Below are 24,224 nucleotides of genomic sequence, written 5' to 3' on the forward strand. Positions count from 1 at the left end.
AACCCAAAGAAACCAAACTTTAATATTATACAGGAAATGTTGGTAAGTTACACTAGATGAACTCCAAGATTAAAGTGCTTGTAGAAACAGAGCTGAACAGTGTAATGTATGTTCAGTTTTCCTGTCAGTGGATTGTGAAGCTGTCAAATGCACTAAAAACACACCAAAGACCCAAGTTAGCTCTTGATGTAGGCTGCACACACACACACACACACACACACACACACACACACACACACACACACACACACACACACACACACACACCAACTACCACTTACATTTAGGCTTTAAATCCCATTTCAGATAAAATGAAAACACATCTGCTCACTGCTGTCGTCCAATCGAGTTAAAGATAATGGTTACAATGAGCCACAGAGTTCAGCCATCTAGTACCACTAATCTCCTCAAGTACCCCTCCGTGTCATGACAGCAACCACTCAAAATAGTTTGGGTCTTCCAAAACTAAAGACAAAAACACCACAGGCCCTCTTCCACTCAGCCTCACCGTGGTGTGAGAGGAAACCGTAGATCAGGACCTCTTTATCCTCAAGAGTCATCTTTTGACCTCAGGTCACCACAGCGGGGGAGAATTTCAGGGACAAGCCAGTCAAAAGAAAAAAAATCATAAGAGAGAACTGAAAGCAATAATGATCTATCTCAAACAGTGACAGAAGATTGGAGTTTGAAATACAGAAGTGGTTTTCATTTTGTGGTTCAGTTTTGAGTGGATAAAGTAGCCCGGCCATAAATAGTCAGTATGAGCTCACTAAGTTGAACATTATTGAAGCAGATGAAATACAATTTGATGTGGATTTTGGAGTTCGCGGTTAGCTCACCAGCAGTTCAATAACTAGCCCTGTCAGTATATGATCACTATGTCACTGAACTTCCAGACCAAATGTTTTGGCCAAGACGCACAGATGTCCCTTTATTTTCTCATGTGACCGCGCCTTAACTTTGCTTAGCTGAAGCTCACTCCATCACCCCAAGCCTTTCCTTATGTGCCATGTGTTTGGTATTCTTGATTTAGCTAAGATTTAATATGCATCTAGATGCTCAAATTTTTTGAGAACTCCCTCAAAGAGCAGAGCCTTATCCACAACTGGATAGTTTCTATAAATAGTCAATTCCTTGATGTAAGTGTGTGTAATGGCTATACAGGCCTGTGGGCAACCTCTGCACTGCCTGTACAGGCACAGAAATCCCACTCCACTAGTGCGCAGATGCAAAGCCGGGACCAAATACTATATACGGCCAGCCAGTGAAGTTGAGATTTACTGGTTTAGCCCTCCTTAGTGAAAACCAAGTGAAGCAATCATTGCAATCACAACTGAATCAAAAACCTCTTAGCATGCCTGATAAAACATTTTAGTTTGATACTGAGAACCTGTTTGAAGTAAGTGTAAGTCTTTTGTTTCTGTTCATTTAAACAGTAAATTCTCTTTAGAAACTGACAAAATCATAATAATAGTTAAATTCACAGATTTATGCAACAACATACATGCAAAGTTATTTATAGAGAGTTTTGGCGTCTTCACTGAAAATTAGTCAAGATAAACAATGTGAATGCTCTTTTTTCTCACTCACTGTCTGTTTTAATATCTGTCTGTGCTCTCACATTATTTCTTATCGTCTCTTCCTCCTCCTCACTTTAACAACTACTTGTATCCTCTGACAGTTTGTTGGGACGTTCCCAGACGGTGGAATGTGCAAGTCTGTCCCATGAGCTGGTTGGGTTGCTACCGTTGAGTGTTTTTACTCCAGAGGTCCCCGGGCTCCATGGGACGACGAGGGAAACAAACAAAGGGGCAGAACCAGGCCGTGGTGTTCCCACCAAGTGACGTAATCCAACATGGGTCAAGGTCAGCAGAGGCCAGGGTTTTTGGAGGATTGTTGCTGGCGTTTCCAATAGCTACCGGAAGATTTTGCGGCGAAGTAAGTCATAACATGGTTGGGGATGAAGCCATCTGTTTTGTGTTAGTGTGCGTGTGTTGGTTTCTCAGTAGGATTCCCCGGTCCCAGTGTACTCTGCGGGGCCGCTGTCGTTGAGGCCACTGTGTGTTCACTGAAGAAATGCTCTGAAAAATGTAAACATATATTTGTAGACGGATGACACTCGTGTCAGATGTTCATGCTCACAGCTGAGAGAGACAGAGAAAAGATACAGCCAGTTAATCCCAGCAAAAAGAGGGACAGGAAAAAAAGAGATGAGATGTAAAACTTTTTTATACTGCATCATTTCCAATTTGTTTGAACACTGAATGGAGTATTGATCATGTAATCCCTGGCCACAGAGTCAAGGCGCCTGGATTAATTCTTATTCCACATACACATACAAATCTCCTATATGGTCGATTTTACTTTGAGGTCCTCAGACTGTCAGATCGAAACAGACCTGTGAAGCTATGAAGATTGATCATGGAATATTGATCAAGGAATAAATCAGCAGGCACAGAAATAATCTTCCTCAGGAACAAATCGTACGTCAAGACTTTTCAGATGTGTACTTTTCTAAGAAATTGTCATGTTTTTGAAACACTTAAGTTTTCTATAAGCCTAAAATTAAATCACTGAATGGTTAGAAACAAACAAACAGTGTCACTGCCTCTTTTTTTGAGGCAGCTCAGGGTTTTGTGAAAAAAGAACTTCAGATTAAGTTAGTGATCTGCTTGATACGTTGGATACAAGTAAAGATCAGTGGATTTTTACTACAAATCTGCACTTCCAGGGACATGAATGAAGATTTGATTAAATGCAATTTAAGGAATGTATATATCTGTTTTAGTTTATTTTAGTTTTCTTAGTTAACACTTTTCAATGCATCAGTGGCTTCAGCAGTTCACCGTCATTGAATTCAGCTGTTAGAGGGAGGGTTCACCCACACAGGTGTTTTCACTTATCGAGGCCAATTAGACCTCTGCTGAGGACTGTGCGGGTGAGTACAACACACACTGACTGACACTCTTATTGTTGCACCTGTTGAAGGTTCAGGAATCCCTCTTGAAACAATAGTCAGTTGTCCATATTAGCATTTGGACAGTTTTTTGCATGCTGTTATCATTCCTCCTGGTTCTCCAGTTTAAGAGATGGGGGACAAAAGCCACAATCTTCATTCTCTGCAACAATGCATTTTAAAGTTCAAGTTAAGTCAATGTTCTGCTTCAGCAGTCTGAGGTAATATGTGGGTATATACAACACTTACATATGAAATTCCCTCTTGATGGAAGAGTGGTGTACAAAAATCCCTTTCTCTACAAGACAGAACAATGATTTCAGGAGATCAACACTGATCCAGGAATCCCCAACTTTCACATTTTCTTGTTCTGACACATAAGGAAGCAGCTTATGCAGGCTTGAGGAAATGTATCTGACACCACCACACCTACAATACATAGGGGGTGAAAAAAAGGGTGAAATTGCTGTTACATGGTTGTACGGATCTCTGGAAAGCAATAGAGTGATTGGGCCTTCCAGTAATGCATGTAATGCATTACAGTAAATGAGGGGAACTTGCCATAAAGAGATGGTCTTCTGTACTGCTGACACAGCTCACGGAAATGTTTCACACACACTTCCATGCATGCACACATACATGTATGTACATTCACACCCACATAAACACACATGTGCTCCCTCTTTTGTGCACATACACAAACGCATTACAAAGATAAATGGATCTATATTCATAGTCATATAGATCCATATATGCACCTAACTGTATAGCACAGTGTCCTGTGTTATATTCTCAGAAGCTGCTTCATCTGTGAGTCAAACAAACTGTAAAGGACTCAAGTGATTGTCTGAAACTGCTGTACATGTTCAGAGAACATAGGCTATCAACCCCTTGGCTTAAAAACTACTTTGGTTGTTCAAAGATCAAAGACATATTTCCAGAGGGGGGGAGTCAGAAAATAGGGAACAAGTGCACAGAAGCCTGGGGTGTTGCCTTACCACATGCCTGTAGTAGACCCCAAACCAATTAGGCCTTAATTGAGTGTCAGAGTGAAAGGGGGGCATTCAGCGGAGTCCCTTTCACCCTGTTAGACAGAGACAAGCATGCTTTGTGACACACGTACTGACTGATCTGAAGGCATTTCGTTCATGCGACCCACTTAACAACAGACGAGGCCGGGGGAAAAGGCCGCCCCAGGTCGCCTTCAGAGATTCATGTGCATCTCACTTTTTTTTTTTTCTCTCACAAACAAGTGGACAAATGGGTTTCCCCATGCAAATGATTGGGCTAATGGTTTCATCAGAATATCAGTGTGTGCCCTATAAATATGTGGGTTAATGGTTGTAATGGGTCAGAATCGACAAGGACGAGCTCTTTGATGGCAACTTTCAATACAAGCAGCGTGGAAGTTTGTTTGTCACCATCGAACTCCTGTGACCTAGTTGTTCTGTCTCCAATCAACAAGAAACAACAACGGAGGAGGGTAAAGTGAGGTAATATGATGGTCCTTAATTGCTGGATTGAACACAGTTACAGATATATGGGCTAGTTAAATGCACTCAGGTTAATTTAGCTGGGTTTATTTGTGTCTGTAATGAGAGGGGAAAAAGCTGGAAAGAAGTGTGGCCTCGGTGAACAGATGCCAGAAATATAGACAAAGAGATTTTCAAAACCGCTCATGCTTGGAGCAACAGTTGTACTCTGGTAGTTTCACACATTTTAGCCACAAATTCAGAACTGAAAATGTGTCTTTGTCAAAGACAGGAGGAGAGGAGCTGCTCCTGTTTAAAGGGTACTCCAGTCATTTAAACTTGGGAGACTTTTAACTTGGGAAGCTTCAAAAACACTGGCTACTATATTTTCTGCAAGATGTTGTATCCAGTGCAACTACAAGCATCTTTCATTAGATCTTTACTGCTCCTCAACTTTTTCATACTCCATGCAAGTTTCCTGTTATATATTTGAAGTCTCAAGCTTAGCTCAAGATTACTTTGATGACAACACAGGGGTTAATTTCTCAGATTTTTGAGAGCTTCCTCCAGAGCCACAAAAGATATTATGCAACTGTCTTCAAGGGTAATACACCCAAAAATAAGACATTTTCAAGAAAGTTTATTCTTGCTCTCAACAATCGAATGCATTCATAATGAAATATGTGGGTCTATACATATAATTTTATGATTGTAGTCTGTTAGTCTGTAATGTGTGTGTGTGTGTGTGTGTGTGTGTGTGTGTGTGTGTGTGTGTGTACATACACATACATACATATAGCACTCCTTTAGGTGGGAAAAACAATGTTTGGCAGGTGCAGAGTAACACAAAGCATTTACTCATATGATGTGTAATATGATACCGAAAATGTTGGAGAAGTAAAGCACAGTATATCTGAACAATTCAAAGCCAAAATCTTGCAAAATCTTAAAAAATTAATTGATCTTGTTCCTCTTTTCTTTGGCTCTATCACCTGATTTATTCATCTTGCTCTAAAATGAGACATTGCCAGGTGCCTGATGAGATAAATCATGTAACAGGCATCAAATAGCTCGTATATTTAGAGCCCTGTCTGAGAGCAATGGGGTGAGAGAGCAATATGTACGTCTTCCCAAATCCTCTCAGAGGCCTCCAGCACAGAAGAGCCCCAAGAGAGGGGGTACCAGGGGTCAGCACAGCTTCTTACTACACCCCCCCCCATTCCCTCGCTCTCTTTGCTCTGCTCTCCTGCACCTGCTAGATACTTTTGCTACATCTGTTTTTGCCAGTTCCTTATCACTGCAACTTCTTTTCTCACTGTCTCCCTACCCTCATGAATGTTGATGACATCGATTTCCCTACAATGGATCTGCAGTTGAGCTAAGATTACAGATTACAGGGAGCGAGAGGCTTTACATTCCCAGAGAACCCAAATCTGCCCAGCTAACTGTGGTGCCTGGCAACCGAACCAAATTTTTTTTTTTTTTTTTTTTTTACCCCGTTTACTAAAAGAGGGAGTACGGCCAATGCAACATGCACGTGCGGCTCTGAACCAGCAAAGGCAGATTTTCCTCATTTCCTTTGTTGTTGCAGAGTTTTGTAGTGAACTTGCCACAATCTGACCTTTACCCCAGATGTTAAGGCCTTCAAAGCCAACGTGGATAAACATCAGTAGCTAAAGCCCTGCACGATTGCTGCACGAATTAAACCCAGGCGATCAATGAGGGATTTACAATGTCAAGCTCCTAAATCTTTCTCCTGATTCCCATTAACAGGGTTGATGGCAACAGTCGGAGCATGAACAGTGATGTCAGAACACCACACACACACACACACACACACACACACACACACACACACACACACACACAGTTGTCTTTGAGGTTAACTTGTCAGTTCAGTGATGATTGGGCTGATAAAAACTATTGTGTGAAATTTGCCAGTGAATGTAATAATAATAATAAAAGACATGAAATATAATAATAGCAGTTTTTCTGGAGCACCAGTGGGTGTGAAACATGTTTATTCATTTTATCCCACAGTGTAATTTCAGTCCATCTGGTTTTGTTTACACACAATTCACTAATTGTAACTATTAAGTTTTAGGAGGGTGGAGGGAATTCAAGAAAATTATACTTGCAATTTCATGTTGCATGCTATTCAGCTGTGGTGGGTGTTTTCTTACTGTGGGGGATAACCACAAGTAACCACCGAAAAGCACAGCACATCTACTTTTCAGGAGAACATAACTCCTCCTGAGCTGAGCTACCAAACTTACTGCTGTTAACATCTAGATGTTTATTTTAAACGAACCATACCACTGCGCTTGTAAGATTTCGCTCCTTAAAGCTGCACTAATCAATGTTTTTATTTCACCATTTGGTGGAATCACTTATGCAATGTGAAAGGTGTCACTCATAGTGATGGACCAACAGAAGATTATCACTCAACTCTGCAGTTGAGCTCATTGTTTTGGTTCTGCAGCCCTTAACTTTAAGGCCTTGGTTCAGCCTCATCGCTCTCATAGCACCATTCTGGGCAACAGCATGCAGTTGTTTTCAGCCACAAACAAACAAACAAACAAACCAAAACTCTTGTAAACCCACTGGACACAATCTGTCCAGCACCAAACAGCAAACAGAAAAATTTAGCACCTACATGGTGAACAAAGCGGAGCATGTAAAGAACCAAATATTTTCCTCAGGAGCTGATGGAGACCAAAGCTATGATAAAAAAGAAAATATTGCATTTACAATTTTTAGGTAGTAAGGAACATCAAATTGATGTTAATGATTCTCAATATCTACTGAATGTATGAACAGGCAACTATTTACTAACAAATGTTATCACAACAACTTAAATTTGAACAATGTTACATCTTGGTTCTGCATTATTATTATTATTATTATTATTATTATTATTATCATTATTATTATTATCATCATCATTATTGTTGTTGTTGTTGTTGTTGTTGTTATTATTATTATTGCAAGTTTAACTACCAGTCTTGTATACTTTACATTCCTGCTTACCATTTTTCAAATGCAGGCTATACAGTTTATCATACAGCATTTTTGTCAGTGTTACATAAGCAGAGTTATTGGAATACTCTGCACTGCGCAGCTTCACAATAATAACTAAAATTTACAGCAAGCTCGATTATTATGAAATGAATGGAAACCAGCAGATACTTGGAACGACAGAAAAAATGCATCCAAGTTGTTTTCTTCCTCTTTTTCCACTTCCTACCTCCACAACACAGAAGCGATTCAATCACTTCCAGATGACAACAGCATGCAGCAGGAAGATAAATCAGTTAGGACACGTAGGTTTGTTTTTGAAGAAAGCTGTCGTAACAGACATGTATTTCCCAGGAGGTGAGGATGGCTTCTGTGGAAGTGTTTGTGCAGCACAAGGCGGCGGATCCTGGCAGAGACGAAGGCAAGGTCAGGGAGGACGACCAGGGAAAAATAAAAATTAATTAAATGAAATTTAATCAAATCACATTTGTATGTATATATTCATGCGACACATTTCGGCATGACATGCCATATGCCATTGGACTAAAAACACCACACATTAATGCAAATAAGGAATATTTGACCTTGAACTTGAGATTTCACAGTCTACTTTGATTCATTAAAACACAACAGAGTCAGTTTTTTCTTAACACTCACATCACATTCGACCATTTTGTGAAAATGTGAATTCTGTGAGAACATTTCACAGTTAAATCCTTCTTTTATTAGCATTTTTTTTAAAGCCACTAGAGTATAAATCTCTTTGGGTCGTGGTAAAGTTCATGGATTTGAACAGAATGATTTTGTGCCAGGAACACTCAACAGCTCATCCGGTCTTTAAAAGGGAAATTTCAGTTAATATGCATAATCTTATTTTTCACCACAATCATTCTCAATCCACTAATGAACAAAATCTCAATCTTAAGAACAAGATTACTACATTTCGCAGATACTTAATTTGTGTACACCAACTCATTGACAAAGTGTAGCTTTCAAAGACCTAATCAACTCACTAAATCGCATTTTATTATGGTCATAATAAGTCACAATAAAGATACAGAATATTTCTCAAAGTTTGCCTTAAATACTATTATAAAATGGGTATATTTCCAAGAAGGCCATTTACCTCTTCAGATGTTTCGACTGAACCTTGATGAGGTTAATTTGTCACAGCTGAGCGATCAGCACAGCACCAAAGAACTCTCACATGTGCAGTATTTCTCCTGCAGGCCTGTTTATCTCACGGCCTCTTGTTAAGCTGCTGACTTTCAGATCAGGAACAGGTACTGAGGTCTGCTGCTGGAGGGGCTTCTGAGGGAAACTGGGTCATACAGACTAGATGAGGCATCACTCTGAAAGCTTGGCTCTGATTTTGGATCTTTTTGATCATGAGTGAGGATGTCATTTTGTCCGCATCTTAATTTGAACCATTCGTATCTGACGACTTTCGTGGTGGGATCCTTGAAGTCACCTTACAGTAGCTCCTTCAGCACGGTTCAGACAATATGGTCCTGAGTTCCCAAACTATATACATAACCTTAAACACAGGTTCTCCGCCTCTCCAGGGAGTTTTGTTCTATTACCATATCTGAACCTGAGCATGGCGTCAGGCCCCGGTGCTTTCAAACCTCTCTTTGCCAAAGCCAGCAGCTCTCTGCACCATCAAGTCCTTCTATGGCGAATACAAGAGATGAAACAGAGAGGGCCTTTAAGGATACAGCTTCTCTGACATCACTGAAGTGTGCCAAGCTCCATCGGTGGTTCGTCTCCTTGTGGCCGCAAAATGCAAATACATCTGAATGACATGCAAAACAAACAGATTTATATTCAGTCCCACAGTTTGCCAACATTACCAGGCTGATTTCCAAAAACAGAATTTTCTGTCTGTTATCATTTCCTGATTAGCTGTACAGTTCAGTGTGAATGCTCTATCAGCTGCATTCAGTTTTGCACTCATAAAGTTGGGGGACTCTCAGGAGACAAGATATTCTGGCTTTTAGTCCCTAATATGGTTAAAGCTCCATAAATACTGGATCCTGCACTTTCCATAATGCAACATGAATGCATCTTTGGCTGACCTTCCCTGCCAGGGACCTGTTCCTCGTATGTGGATAACCGAGTTATCCAGATTATAAAGTTGACGATGTGACATCAGTCTGGGTTTCGATTATTTGAAGCAGTTTTCAATTCATCCGGGAGCTGTTGTCAGCTCTGCTGCAAAACCTGCAAAAGTCTAGCTTGACAGTTAGCTGGATTATGACTTTTTATGATGAAGCCCAAACATGAACTCATTTCCAGATACAAATGGATCCTTTCTTAAACATATAATGAAATGATATTGATATAATCATAAATAAATTAATATAACAATTTAATATGTGTTAATATAACAACTTGACGAACCAAATCAAATTTAGTTTGAAATACTGTTGTATGTATGATGTAACAGTTGAGTAATAATTACTGTGATCAAATAGGAAATAACTCTGGCTCTCTGGCTCTAAAAATAGATTGAAGCAAATGTGACACAACAGAACATTTGTTGAAAGACATTAACTGTTAGACTAAGTTTACAGTGACCTCTGGTGGAATTATGAGGACCCAGCAATCATTTTTAAAGGGACTATGTGACTTGCTCCAGACATCATGTGGCTGGACACCTCTTAAACAGCTTAATAGGGACTCTAATTTGTATGTTCATTAGAAAATCACCAACAAACAGAGGAGACTGTTTTTTTTTTTATGTTTATATTTACCACACGACTAAAAGAACTAATACAGTGTATGTGAGTGTACCTGGAGCCCGGTGTCATTCTGATGTGTTTGCTTCTTGCAGCCACAAGGTGACAGAGTAGTAGTGCAGTTTAGGAGGGTGATATGTGGACATCTGAAGAGTATTCTGCCTCTGTGTATGTATTTACATCTACTTACTCAAATTAAAATACCCATGTATAAGCATGTACAGATTGAAGTAAACATACTGTAAAATATTTTAGGTGATTATGTAAAGCAACTGTTGTTGGTCAGTTGTCATTCATTTGTGTTATTCTATGGTCTTATCGCGGCTTGGGACCAGTTTATGGTGTAGTGTCATCGGGGTTATAACTGAAGACAATGCCTGGCCTGACCTCTTATACCTTTTGTGTCCTAATTGGGTAAGGCGGTAGATAATGAGTGTCATTCAGAGATTATTCATTCATTAGTAATACCTCATCATTAGCCATACCACTACCACTTTTAAGGTCGCGGGGGCACCGGAGCCAATTCCAGCTGACATTGGGCGAGGGCGTGGTACACCCTGAACAGGTCGCCAGTCTATCATCGGTCATTCAGGGCTTCATTCCCCAAGATTTCTAATACCAAACAACTGAAAGAAAATCAACTATTCCAATAGGGATAAACATGGTCATTGACTCAAATAAAAGATATACTATACAAAAAATGTATGGCACAGCTCATAAACAAATAAAAGTGGCTGAAAAAGACCTTCAAGTGCCTCCAGTGTAATAATTGTTCCAGTGTCACTGATACAAGAATATTTCTTAATTTCAAAACTGGTTAAACGTACAGTCAGTGGAATTTCATCTACTGTGACAACCCATCTTCTATATTGTCGTGTTTGTGATTGTTTTCTTACAGAGGATGCACAAGAAGAAAACAACAAGATCCAATAGCAAAACACTTTAGATTCACATAACAGCTGTGAATGTTTGATTGGAGGGGGTCAAACGAGAATTTTTTTTGTATATCATATCTTTTATTTGAGTCAATAAACATTTTCATTTAGTTTTGGCGGCATGACTCATTATCTCCCTCCATCTGTCCCGATTACACAATAAGGACACACCCCTGACTGAGTGTAAAAGAGGTCAGGCCAGGTATTGTCTCTTTATTTTTGAAACCCTGATGAAGACCTGTCAATTGTTATGAACCAGCCATATAATCAATGTAAGCTCTTTTTTTAAAAGTCACTCATAGTACCCATCCCAGTTACACAAACCAGACACAATCACAATAAATACTTTATTTTCACCATGAAAAATAGACAAAAGATTTGAATATACAATAACAATTTGTCGACCAAATTTCCATAGTTCCATTAGTTTCAATGTCTTCTTCCTCTGGTTTCAAATATACATTCTTTTGTCTTTAACTGACACCAGACAGCAGGTGTTTGTGTTAATGGCAAAACACAGAAAAAAAATAGATTTCTCACGTACTGTAACAAAGTCTCAAATACATTACAACACAAAGTACAAAAAGACATTCTTTGGGTTGGTGGGTGAGTTAGTCCATGCCGATGATGCCGTTACAAGCTGCCAATGAATGCAGTAAATTCTGTGCCCGAAAATCGCCTGCAGTTAATCACTGACTACAGCTGTTTTCATCATCGCCCGGTTTCATTTAGTCACGCCAGTAGCTCTGAAGTGACATCCAACTTTTGCCTTCACTTCACAGTCAAATATGCTTTGAGAAAAAGCCAGAACCATGCAGATTGTGGGCCTTTTCTCTCTTTCGCTTTCTGTTCGTTTTATTCATTCTCTTTGAACCTCTTTCATGTTTCGCTTAAAACGCAGCTGAAAGATTTCAGCAGAGAATGAAAGACAACATGTTTTCCACATTAAGATAGGAACAGATGAGTGAATGTAGGCACACACGGCAGTTCCTACATGTTTTTATATATGCATTTAATGTATGCCCACCTGTGGAATTTACTGCATGTTCAGGATGTTTGAAGCCATGAGATGCCTTCCTCCCCTGTCGCTTCTTTCCTGACGACCAGTATGCTGTTTGTACAGCCTGCCTGCTGCTCTCTTCGAGCATTAACTGTACATTACTCCACGAGCCTAACCTCAACTGAAAATATATGAGCTCCTTTTTTTCAGCAATCAATAATGAATTCTGCACCTCCTTGCAGAGGAGCAGCGTGGCACAGTAGAATCTGGGTCTGAAAGCCCCATAAAGAAAGAAATTAATGCCTGTGAATGAGGCTTGTGCCCTCCTGACTTCTTTTCCATCAAAACACAATAGCAGCATTGATTAATATCAATTTGCAATCATACTTAAGTCGAGGTATTTTTACATTTTGCAGCTCCACACCTCACTATGTCTGAAGGAACAGATGCAAATCTGCTTTGGTAAATGCTGAATCATGACAGTCCACAACACAATGGATTTAATGATGCACATTCTCACGTAAATGCAGTCTGAGTGAGGGTCACAGCTGGGGTTTGCTGTCTTGTAGTTGCCTCGTGCATGGAGCAGTTCTGACCTGAGGCAGGTAGAGCGGGGAAAAGCCACGCGTCGACGCTGACCGCCGCTCTGTGCGCTCGCTCGATTCCTCAGGGCCGAGCAAATGGTGCGTCTCCACGGGACAGTCTTCTCTGTTCAAAACTACATTTTTAAGCAGCCCAATTTTTGTCTCCTCTTCCGTCTGCTGCTCCTCTTCCTCCTCACTCTCCTCATCCTCCGCTGGATAGTCCATTCCCAGATAAAACAAGTCCTTCTCTTCTCTCACCTCCCCTTCATCTTCTTGCTCCGATGTTTCAGAAAGCTCTTCCACAGAGTTGTACGAGCAGGAGTGCCGCGGGTCGTCCATCTCCCCACCCCGGCAGCTGTCCAGCTCCCACAGACCACCGGGGAAAGATCCTGAAATGTCAGAGTTGTTGGCAGAGAAGTTGCCCTCGTCACTGGAGCTGCTGCCACTACCGTCCTTGTAGTGGAGGTGAATGGACTGTTGCTTCTGCTTCGCACCAGACAGCAGCACGGTGGCATATGTGACTGAAGACTGGGCAGAGCTGTCAGTGCTGCTTGGCGGCTGGTCTCCCGGGGGATCGACTGGCTGCAAGTCATCTATCCCTGGATGTGAACTGGTTAAAGCATCCAGATTAAGGGCTAAGGGAGGAGCTCCATCCATTAGCACCTCACTCTCTATGAAGTGGGTTTGGTCGACCTTCGAGTCAAACCCTGGAGGAACGGAGATAGCTAAGTCAGTGACTGGGTCGGGAGTCAGGGATACAAGTGGGGTTTGGACCAGAGCTGTGGTCAGAGCTGAGAGGTCAGCTTTGTCCATTATGACGACTTTGGAGATGTTCTCAGTGGGCAGCAGCAGCGGCCAGGCTGGCAGGCCGTCTGGGGGTTGGAACAGGTGGTCAAAGGTGTCAATCTAGAAAGAGATAAAAAAAAAAAAAACAGATGTAAAGTGCTGATGTATAAATGAAAATATATGGACACAAGAGGGAGAAGAACTGCATATTTCCTGTCAGTGTATTACTCCCTGAGGGCTGCATTGCAACTGACTCATATAAAATAGTGTACACTGCTGTTATAGAATGAATGTGAAGAACGGAAAACATGTTTCTATTTCTTTATCTATCAAAGTGATAAAAAGATAACTTGACTTATGGACATTCCATATTGTATTAAGTTAAAATAACAGTTCAATATTTTGGGAAATGCACATATTCGCTCTCTTGCTGGGAACAGGTTGCCTGGCTCTGTCAGAAGTTTAAAAAAAAGCTCATTAACATGATAAATCTTGTTTTAATCCAAACAAACTGACTCCTGACTGTAGCTTCATCCCGTACAGACATGAGAGTGGTGTCATTCTTCTCATCTATCTGGAAGAAAGCAAACTGTCACATTTCTCACAATGCTTTGTTTACCTTTTTGAAGTCTAGTCCTTTAGCCCACGAGCACTTGTTTGGGTTGGGTACATCCTTCCACACAAACCTTTTCATCCTGGGAATGAAATGCAGCAGATATTTAGGTTGTGTGTACCATCTAAACACTACCTGATTTCTCCTCCCATCAGCTAGCATCAAGGCCAATTACACCCTTGTGACCTGTTAAATGTCACACACGAAATTAGAGTCGACCCCAGAGATTAACATCATTTATCATTTCTTGCAGGTGTCAGGGTAAAACACAATGTCACAATGTCATAGTATGAAAGTAAAATATGAAAAGAATACTACAAGATCTGCATGTCATAAAACACAACAGCAGCATTCTGACATTAAGGGATTTAATTTCAGTTGCTTTTTACTGAACAGGTGCTCTTACTGGTTTTGGGAGAGGACCAGAGTGACGAACAGGACGACTGAAAGGAAGGAGATTATCATCAGCATCATGTAGGCTGCAGGATATCCTCTGGCAGCTGTAACAGAGGGAAATAGAAACAATGCGGTGATGCTGAATACTATACTGCTACAACAGCCAGAAGACCTGTGCACATCAGACGTACCCATAGCGTGCATCGGCTCCCCTTCTCCATCAGCAAACACAGGGTACAAGTAGAAGCCGTATTCCTCAGAGCCAAAGAAATCACCTGTGAGGTGATAAAATAAGGTCAGAGGTCAGCTACAAGAAACAAAATAAGAACAGGAAAAAAAAAAAGAGAGGAGAACGTGTTACCTCTTAGATAGACGGGACGGTCAGTGTAGGGAAGTCTGGCCCACGTTTCTCCACTGTGGACTTTGTGATGATCAGACTCCTGCTGCCTCTGTGGAGACCACTGCACCACCATGAACAGAGGCACAACAGAACTGTTGTCCAGCAGGCTCCAGGACAGAGACACACAGGTGCTGTTGATAACCAACACGTGGAACGAACGCACACAGCGGCCTGTAGACGAGAAAGAACAGAGAGGAACAGTCAGTGCAACACACTCAGGGCTCTATATACACATGCTCAACACATAACCAGGAACCCAAAATAAAGTTTTCTTGTGTAGCACTGAGTAGATGTAAGTATTTATTAACGTATGCTTTTAGATGCTTCGACACAGACCACAAGAGGTCACTGAGTGGTTGGATGAATATGAAAATGATGTGAATCATTTGCAATGTCTGCTTATGCCAACGTCAGCTGTTTGGCTGCTAATAAAACTGAAAACACATTTTGTTTTCATACTAATGAGACAGTGTCTAACAAACAAATGACAAAAACTGGCCATATTCATGGAAAACTATTTATATTGTGCCAGTTAGTGATTTAGCCTTCTCTGAATTATGAGTAATAGGAGAGAGACACAGACATTTCTATACATTAGGCTACACGGAGAACGGTCATTAGAAAAATTTGCCTTGTTACCTGTGTTGGCTGCTAATAGGATTTACTACAGTAAAACTAATGGCTGCAGGGCCTGAGTCAGGGCTTTTATGTGATCCCCAGAGACACACATTTTAAGTGGAATACTTAAATGGATGGCTGTGACTGTCGCCAGCTTTGACGTACATGTTTCTGTCATGTATTGTAAGGCACAGCAGACGTAAACTGGTCATGGTGGCAAATTTAAAGACAAGAAAGATCTGTTGAAAAGCTAAAAACAGCTCTGATGCATGAGAAGATCTCAGCTTAACAACCTGAAAAATAGTAGCCAAAGTCATGTCTAATAAATACCTGAGAGGAAATGAAACACAACAAAAACAGTTGGTTCACTTTATTAGTGCTGCCAACTTTCACATAGTTTGGAAAGAAGGAAATGTGATTACTGGAAACTCTCAGTGAGTGCATGTTTTTCAGCAGTTTCTAACCACCTCGTTGTTTTTCTACTACACATGCACCTGCGTCTGTGAATGTAAACAGTGACCACGAGCCTGTGTTGATGTACAGATGAAAGTGTGAGTCATTGATTTTAACCTCACTCTTTTAGACTTTCACTGTGCAACAGAACTGCTAAACCTTTTTGATCTCAGCCACCGTTTTCAAGGCTTTGCTAGAAAATAAGCGTTTAAACCACTGCTGCAGAATCCAGCTGCTCTCTACTGGCTGCACATGTTTTGTTCTCAGCTTCAGGGTTGTTTGAAGGTTGATTAAGTCGCTGATATGATTGTTCACGTTTCCGTAAGATTCTCAGTTCATGTCGTCTCTTGTATGTTTGTTGTCTGTATCTCATCTCGTTATTGGCGCCTTTCTTTGCCAGGACACGCTTCATAATTGGATTAGTCCTGACAGTTTTAATATAACAAGAGTAATGAGGGTTTGCGACTCATCCTCAGGAACAGGCTCAGTCCACAGTGGCGAGCACAGAACCACTAACTATCATGCGGATTCATTTCCCAGCTCGCTCACGTTTGTGCTGTCTCTCCAGCGTCATGTTGATGTTGTTGGTGGAGCTGCCCAGGCTGTTGTAGGCCTCCACGGTCACGGCGTGGAGCTCCTGGTTCCACTCGAAGCTGTAGGAGGACACCGGCTCGATCCACTCCCTCGTCACAGTGCCGCTCGAGAACTGGTGCTGAACTATAAATCCGTCCACGCAGTAGGAGCGCCCCGACACTGGGAGACTCTGGAGAACAGAGCAGAACGTTCAAACATTTTTAATGATTAAGCCTTAAATCATAAGGCTGGTGTTATTCAATACTTTTCTTACTTTCGACAAATCCAATGAAGAGACCAAGACCAACAATTCCCCAGTCTGTCTCCATACTTTTCAACTCCTTGAGCAATGTCTCTGGCTCTCAGCCTGAAGCTCATTCCTACTGAAGATGAAAATGATCAATAAAAATAAGGAGTAAATGATGCGCTTCTTGGGGAATATTTTGAGTTGCAGATTTGGTGCAGTAGTATTTCCTGCAGTAGGGTCGTGCACGTCGGAATGACCCTAACCCTAACCCTAAAGCTGCAGTGCCTGTTTTCATAGTAGTGAAGGAACATGTTATCCATGTGGTGACAACAACAGAGCTCTACGACACGGAAGAATTGGCCACACTGACAATACTTTCTGATCGTTACTTTTTGGGCTTTTTACAGGATTTGTTGACAGTAAGAAAATCACCGGACTTAACCTTAAATTATAAGCTTGTTCATGTACATTTTGTTTTGCCTACCTCAAACAGCAGCGTGACATTTGTCTGGTTTCTGTATGAGTCATCTTGAAGAACTCTCCAGAAGTCAGGGCCACGCTCAGGAGCTGAGGAGGAAACCAACAGTTACCCCATGCTGCAGCTTTTACCCTTCTGTTTGTCTATTAGTGATGGAGGTGATAGTATTTGCGTGCCATTTTCTATTAGAGCTACAATCAGAAGGTCAGGTGTGATTCAAAAGGTTCACATCAGGCGTCTGTCAAGGTTGTCATTATCTTAAAAGGTTATCGTTATTTGACACGATTTACCTCTGCTGTTTTGTGGAGTGGAGTAGGCCAGGTCGCTCCAGTCGCTCCAGTAGCTGATGTTGATGTGCATGCAGCGCACTTGCACCGCATACACCCGGCACATGTCCGGCACCACAACCTCCGCCGAAGGAACACGCACCGGACTCTGGACCTGCAGACGTGACACAGAAGCTCATTTAGAAAAAAAACACAACGAACATCACTAATGGAAAATATCCGATCTGTGGAGTGCACATCTGCTTCATCTATCGATGCCCTTCACCCAAGAAAAGAGAAAATGATTGCCTCATATTCATATCTATAAATATATCATTGTGAGCGAATGTTGGACAGAGGTCACTATTGATAGTGTGTATCCAATTTCCAAGAGAATTTTTTAATCAGGAAAATGATCTTATACAGTTCATATCATCTCATGTCAAACTAGTTGAGTCCATGTCAAAGCATCTGTGTCATATGAGACTTATATATATTTACCAACTGAGTCCTGAACCCTTGTTTGTTCCTAGTTCGTTCCTGTGGTTCTTGATAGATTGACATGTTTAGAGGCAGAGAATCACTTAAAAAAGATAATTTAAGGTCAACCTAGTCCTGTTTTCAAAATAAAATAACCATAAATGAAGAGCAGAGAAAGTGGAAGTGGTCTGTGGATTTCATCCTGTTTGCTATTTACCAGATAATTTCAAAACAAATTGATATTTTGAAGACATTTGATCAGTTACTTTTGAGAGAGCAAACCATAACGTCTGGCCAAACTTTCAAACAAAGCCTGTGGTTGGTAAACAGGGTAAAAGACAAGCTCACCTTCCACTCCGGCTGGGCTCTCACCATGGACGGCGAGTGGTACCGAAACTGACACTGGAGCCCCTGGACCGGCAGAGATGGAGGCTCCCAAGTGACCGTCAGGACCCCACTGCTCCGGCTCACTGCCTTCACATTAGTGGGTGTGTGGGGTTTCACTGCAGGGGAGGAAGACCGCAGAGTTCCCAGTTTGTCTCATAAAATTTCACACTTCTCTACAATATTAACACCAAGTATGACAACTGCTGTAGAACATCTGAACTTCCTTGTAACTAAACTTCATGTAAAAAGAGATGATTGGTCCAAGAAATGTTTTTAATTTAGTCCATTGTAAAAACTATCTTTTGTATCTTTTTTTTTTTTTTTTTTTACCTTAAACATCTTATCTTAAAACATCTCATATCAACAGCAGTAAATTAAGTGATATTTTATTTTGAAAACACACAGGGAAGACACATCAGGATACATGAAGTAATGATCACTACAACTACAAGTTTTATTATCACATTCACTTTTGATGGACAGACTTTAATTCAACCTTGGTGGCGGAATATCAGCATCACTCGATACTGTAGCGTGGCTGACATACTGTATAACTGTGTAAACAAAACCAATATGCTAAAAACCATTGATAAGACATGGAGTGTTGTTAAATACTATTTAAATACTAGAATCCGTCTTCCTCACCATGATCTATGGGCGACAGGTAGACGGGTTTGGATCTGATGGGGCCCAGACGGGACGACACCTCCAGCCACAGCTTGTAGCAGTTCATCCTCAGAGGCTGGATGGTGCAGCTTTTCTCCCTGGATCTGACCGGCAGGCAAGCAGGCCCCATCTCCCCCACTTTCTCACCCGCTCGCTCCCTTTCCTCCATCACATCGCACGACAGGTCAGCCCACCTGGCATGAAAAAAATCAATAGTAGAACTCAACATTTTTGCCATGTTAAACCTCGGTCCTCGTGCTTCCGAGGAAAATGCTGCTACAGTTTATCAGATGCTCAGTTACAGAATCATTTCTGTTTATTACAACTTTACTTTAGTAAGGTAAAAAGTAGGCATGGGCGGGAAGAACTGGAGTAAAGAATTCAGTTGTAGTGTTGCACAAGAGGCCTCTCAGTTAGTAGGACGAGCTATAAAACAAACATTACATAATTCTGTCAGTCAGTCATTGTGGTTTGGGCTTTTTTTTTAAAATGTACTTTCTATTGTTCTGAGGTCACACAACAAGTGCTGATGACACAGATTTATAGTTTATTGCTCACAGGCTCTCCCTGATGTCACTTCACACTGTGTTGGGTTACAAACAAGTATTTCCAGGGTGTGTCTGTGATTCCAGGGAATGTGTTGTTTGGTACATTGAGTGTATTGTCTGGTGCAGTGTGCTCAGTAACTTCCAGGTTTTCAGGACATTGAGGTCAGAGTGGTTTTTTCAAGGTTTCATTAACAATGCCAAAAGCTTGTAAATGCATTCAAATGCATTTTACCTCCTGCACAGGTTTAGATGTGTCAAGTGCTTTACCTGGATCGAAATTTGGGTTTAGTCCACTGTGTGTTCTTCCAGCTGCAGTCCATAGCATCGATGTCACCGTTGGTTTCACAGTTGATATCAATGGAAGCTCCTGGAACACACACACACACACACAGAAACGCTTCAGTTTAGGACAAAAATAAAAACACATTTGATCTAAAGATATTCTCCGCACTGGGATTACTTTGGTTCACATTGTTGTGCTATCACATGTCGCCACTCTCTTTCCTGTCTTTGTCCACTGAAGCAAAGAACCACGACACAAGAGGAGCATGGATTTTTCCAGCAACGTTAAAAGGTGACTTTCACGACAGAAACTTCTCATCCATCTCTGGAAATTGTACATCATAATAATAATAATAATAATAATAATAATAATAATAATAATAACAATAATAACAATAATAATAATTATAATAATTTATTTGTCTATCTTTCTCTGGACATGTGGTAGTAACAGTGTTTAACAGTGCATAATATTTTGCTGTTATTGGTGCAACAAAGCTCACCCTCCACATAGATCTGGCTGTAAGGGATGGTCCACTCCTGAGTGCACTGCAGCAGGTCATACATCCGAGTCTCTGAAGGACGCACTGTGATCTGGCTGACCTGGTTTGGGTAAAAGAAAAGTCAGATCTACTGTATTCATTTATTTAGACAAATTGTACTTTTCAAAAATACACAGGGAAGTTCATCCAACGTCTTGGAAATGTTCCCAGAAACACACTGAGCCCTGGAAGGAGAGACTTTCTGTTCTTACCCACTGGTTGATGGGGTGGTACTGGCTGCGATGAAGCGGCTGCTGGAAGTTGAGCATCCACATGGCCGTGCTGGCGTTGATGCTGTGATCGTTGAACACACAATACACCGTTACGTTCTCCCCCGGTCGCGCCACAACTTTCTCAGGGATGTAGCTCACCGCTGTACACACAAAGACAAAGAATCGCGACGTGGTTTTATTTTTTAAAGCTTTTTGTAAGAACCAGGATCTCTGTCATACTTACTCCTATTATAATTTTCATTTCCCACTTGTTTTTTGTATGTAGCAAAGGACAAACCCAAACAAACTCCAAAAGTAATAAAGGAGACTAAAACAAAGGCCATGAAACAAACGTCTTAGTCATTCTCATTCACCCACAATTCTAATGCGGACTTTGACAAAGAAGAAGAAATCCTTTTACAGGGCTTTTGAAGACTTTTTCTCTTTGTTGTTGTTTGTCACACGGTCTGAACTTAGTTGAGCGTGAGGGTCGTTATCTAACCACCTCTTTAGATACAGCCCACCAACACATCTATGTGACGTCAGCTGGAATCTGAGTCATCACCAAAACAGGTGAAGATCTCAACAAAAGATCACTTCAAATTGAAACAGTGTTTCATGAGTTTTAGAGTTTAGATGTTTTGATCAAAAAACATTAAAAGTTGTACTTTTTACTTTGCCAAAGCCTTTGTAAAACTTCCTGCCATCACCTGAGGCAATAACGTAACGGTTCTGTAGCTGTGGCCTTTGGCTTGATGACTAAGATCTGTTGAGTCGCACAAACTTCACACACACACACACACACACACACACACACACACACACACACACACACACACACACACACACACACGTTTTTATACCAGGGTCAAATTTCCTCATGTGATACACACACAGTACATATACATGGATTTGTAGGTAGATACACACACTCCTCTACTATCTCAACACTGCCAGGAATTGTCTGTTTTGCACCAACCCTCCAGCTGATGTTCACATTTTAATTAGCAGTCTGATGTTACAGAGCACAGAATAACAACCAGCCAACGAGAACAGTTTATGAACAGTGGTGTTAAAAGGGTCACACAGAGCACGTAAACAATTCTCACTCTCGTTTTTCAAATCTCAGTTTCACCATTTTAAAAACTACTCTTATGAAATCTGCACATTTTTACCTCTGTGAAACCATGTTTTGTCACTAACCGTGAGAATGACCTCTGATTCGGAGTCCATTGATGATGGCTATAGGGAAATGAGCCCTTCATCGATGGCTCAGACTAATGAGCTTGACTGGGTTTTAATAGTTTAGTACGGACATAAATCTACCTGAGAGATAATTGAGGTCAGTGTTTGAATCTGCTTCAGGCAGCGTTGAATTCTCGTATCAGGACCTCTCAAAGAAAATGAGAGTTGAATTGCAGCTGGTTTAAAATGTTAGCTTGTCAAGTTCACTGCAAAAAGACCTAATTATCTCATTTCACTTACTAATTTTAGGGCCATCACGAACACTAAATTAGCTCTCACATAATTTAGATTTGTGGTGTTTTATATTTCATTCAGGAACTGGGAAATTAGAGATGAACTGTGCTTCCGTTGTGTCACTCAGGTCAAAACAGCTCCCTCTGCAAAAACCTTGCAGCTTGTCCAAAGTGCAGGAGTGAAAAATATTGTTTATTGTAATTTGTAATCTGTAAACAGTTGGAAGGGAACGGTTCTTACTGTCCAGGTAGATGTGGTGACTTTCACTCCACTCGCTCCACAGTGGCGGCTCTTCCAGGCCGGAGCAGCGAACCTGGATGGTGTAGTTCAGTCTGGGCTTCAGATCCAGAGACAGTCTGGGCTCTGTGGGTGCAGACACCACCTAGACGCAGAGGAGAGCGCACAACTGACTTTAAGGATAGGGTGTGTTTTCCTTACAACGATGACTGAATCAAAATACATCATCAAAACTGTGGTTGCTCATCAGTGTCTCATCAGATGTAACTGTTACCAAAACACAAAAATAACCTACAGCCATAGTCGGAAAGAGTGTGTAGACAAGACACCTGCAAATTCTGACCAAGTTTCTCTTCTATTTTTTATTTTAATCATATGTTCTTTGAAAAATAACCTTTGGGAATCTTTGAAAAGCCTTTTAAATTGCTGTATAATGATAGATTATCTGATATTCTATTTAACTGGTAGTGAGAATAACAGGTAGTTGTGACCCTCCACCAACAGGTCAGTATTTACCTGCCAGGCTGGATTAGTGGTGTTAAAGGAGTATCGGACCTCATATCTCAGAAGGCCAGTATCAGTAAAGTCTGGTGGGTCGTCCCAGTGTAAAATCAGTTCTGCCTCGATGGTCTGCGTGTGGGAAAGGTTGACTGGAGGACCAGGTTTCACTTTGGAAAAAAGAAAGAGAAAGATCATCTAATGAAAAGACACACATAAAAAAACAGTACTGTGTGTTCCCCAACAGAATCAATATACAACAGACAAATTACTTACAATCATAACGTTACTTTGATCCTGCTCTAATATTAATTTGCATTATCAAAGCTCACTAAATCCTATTCCTTTATTACAATATGTGTAAATAAAATTAGAGGATTATATTTTCCCTGCGGTTTATAAGATTTCAACCCTCCCTGCAGTCATTCACTAATTCCTACTGTATGTTATCACTCAGTGTTCGCCCCAGGGCCGTAATTTACTCTTCAAGAAAATATGACATGACAGCAGTTTACATCTAAAGGTGGCATTTGCCGTATTTATGCTCGTCTTGATGAAGCAAAGATCAATACTCTGCTAGTCCTCGTGCCAGGATTACCAATACTTAATGAACAAATCAATCACATCTTGAGTGCAGAGTTAATGAAAAATATAGACAGCGTGTAATTAAATTTCTTGGCAAATTCATTTTACCTTTTGGTCTAAGCTTATGCCCCTAAATGTCAGTGAGTGAGTTTTGAATCAAAGCATGTAGCTATTAATTATCTGTAGAGCACATAATGCCCTATAGTGATAGTGAATGACCATTTCAGATGGTGCCAGATGTATATTTACTGTCTTATTTACAGCCCGGTTAACAAAGATCTCCCAGTTCAACCATCAGTTACAGTATGACACATCCAGCCAGAGATAATTGAGTCTCATGAAAACCACAGAGATGCAGACTGGGAGCGGACAGATTACTCAACATTATGAGTAATAGCTCAACAATTTCATATCCACACTAATCTAACATCAGGGACAATAAGACATTTTCCCTCTGAAAGGCTCATTTACAAAGTCATGCTGAGGCAACATTGATTACTCTCCAAATATAACAGCAAATCACTGTTCACATCATGTGCCATCCAAGTACACAGCACACAAGGGCAGTTCAGAGCATAGGTGACATAACAAAGAAAAGGGGGGAAAAAGCCTCATTTGCACCAATGATTCCTACAGTCATACCTTTTTTTTATTTTTTATATCTGTATCTGAATAAACTGTGTTCTGTTTGTTATCTTGTTTCCATGGTTACAGTGCAAACAGGCAGTGTAGTGAACAACGTGTAATTAAACTAGTATTTTATTTACATTTT

General features: G+C 40.9%; 1 protein-coding gene across 2 annotated transcripts in view; it reads right to left on the reverse strand.

Moving 5' to 3' along the window:
- Positions 1-11,455: 11,455 nt before the first annotated feature.
- Positions 11,456-24,224, reverse strand: part of lepr (leptin receptor) — a 42,289-nt gene continuing 29,520 nt past the window's right edge. For both annotated transcript variants that reach the window (XM_056379025.1, XM_056379026.1), the window contains exons 7-21: positions 22,886-23,037; positions 22,373-22,514; positions 20,654-20,814; positions 20,403-20,502; positions 19,885-19,984; positions 19,049-19,263; positions 18,365-18,519; positions 17,561-17,711; positions 17,277-17,359; positions 16,522-16,735; positions 14,863-15,072; positions 14,693-14,776; positions 14,512-14,605; positions 14,112-14,187; positions 11,456-13,612 (exon numbers count right to left, since the gene is read on the reverse strand). In XM_056379025.1, coding sequence (XP_056235000.1) covers positions 12,665-13,612; positions 14,112-14,187; positions 14,512-14,605; positions 14,693-14,776; positions 14,863-15,072; positions 16,522-16,735; positions 17,277-17,359; positions 17,561-17,711; positions 18,365-18,519; positions 19,049-19,263; positions 19,885-19,984; positions 20,403-20,502; positions 20,654-20,814; positions 22,373-22,514; positions 22,886-23,037 — 2,885 coding nt within the window. In that variant the 3' untranslated portion in view covers positions 11,456-12,664. The remainder of the gene's footprint in view (positions 13,613-14,111; positions 14,188-14,511; positions 14,606-14,692; positions 14,777-14,862; positions 15,073-16,521; positions 16,736-17,276; positions 17,360-17,560; positions 17,712-18,364; positions 18,520-19,048; positions 19,264-19,884; positions 19,985-20,402; positions 20,503-20,653; positions 20,815-22,372; positions 22,515-22,885; positions 23,038-24,224) is intronic.

Source organism: Seriola aureovittata, chromosome 6, assembly GCF_021018895.1.
Source record: "Seriola aureovittata isolate HTS-2021-v1 ecotype China chromosome 6, ASM2101889v1, whole genome shotgun sequence".
In the NCBI taxonomy this organism is placed as follows: domain Eukaryota; kingdom Metazoa; phylum Chordata; class Actinopteri; order Carangiformes; family Carangidae; genus Seriola; species Seriola aureovittata.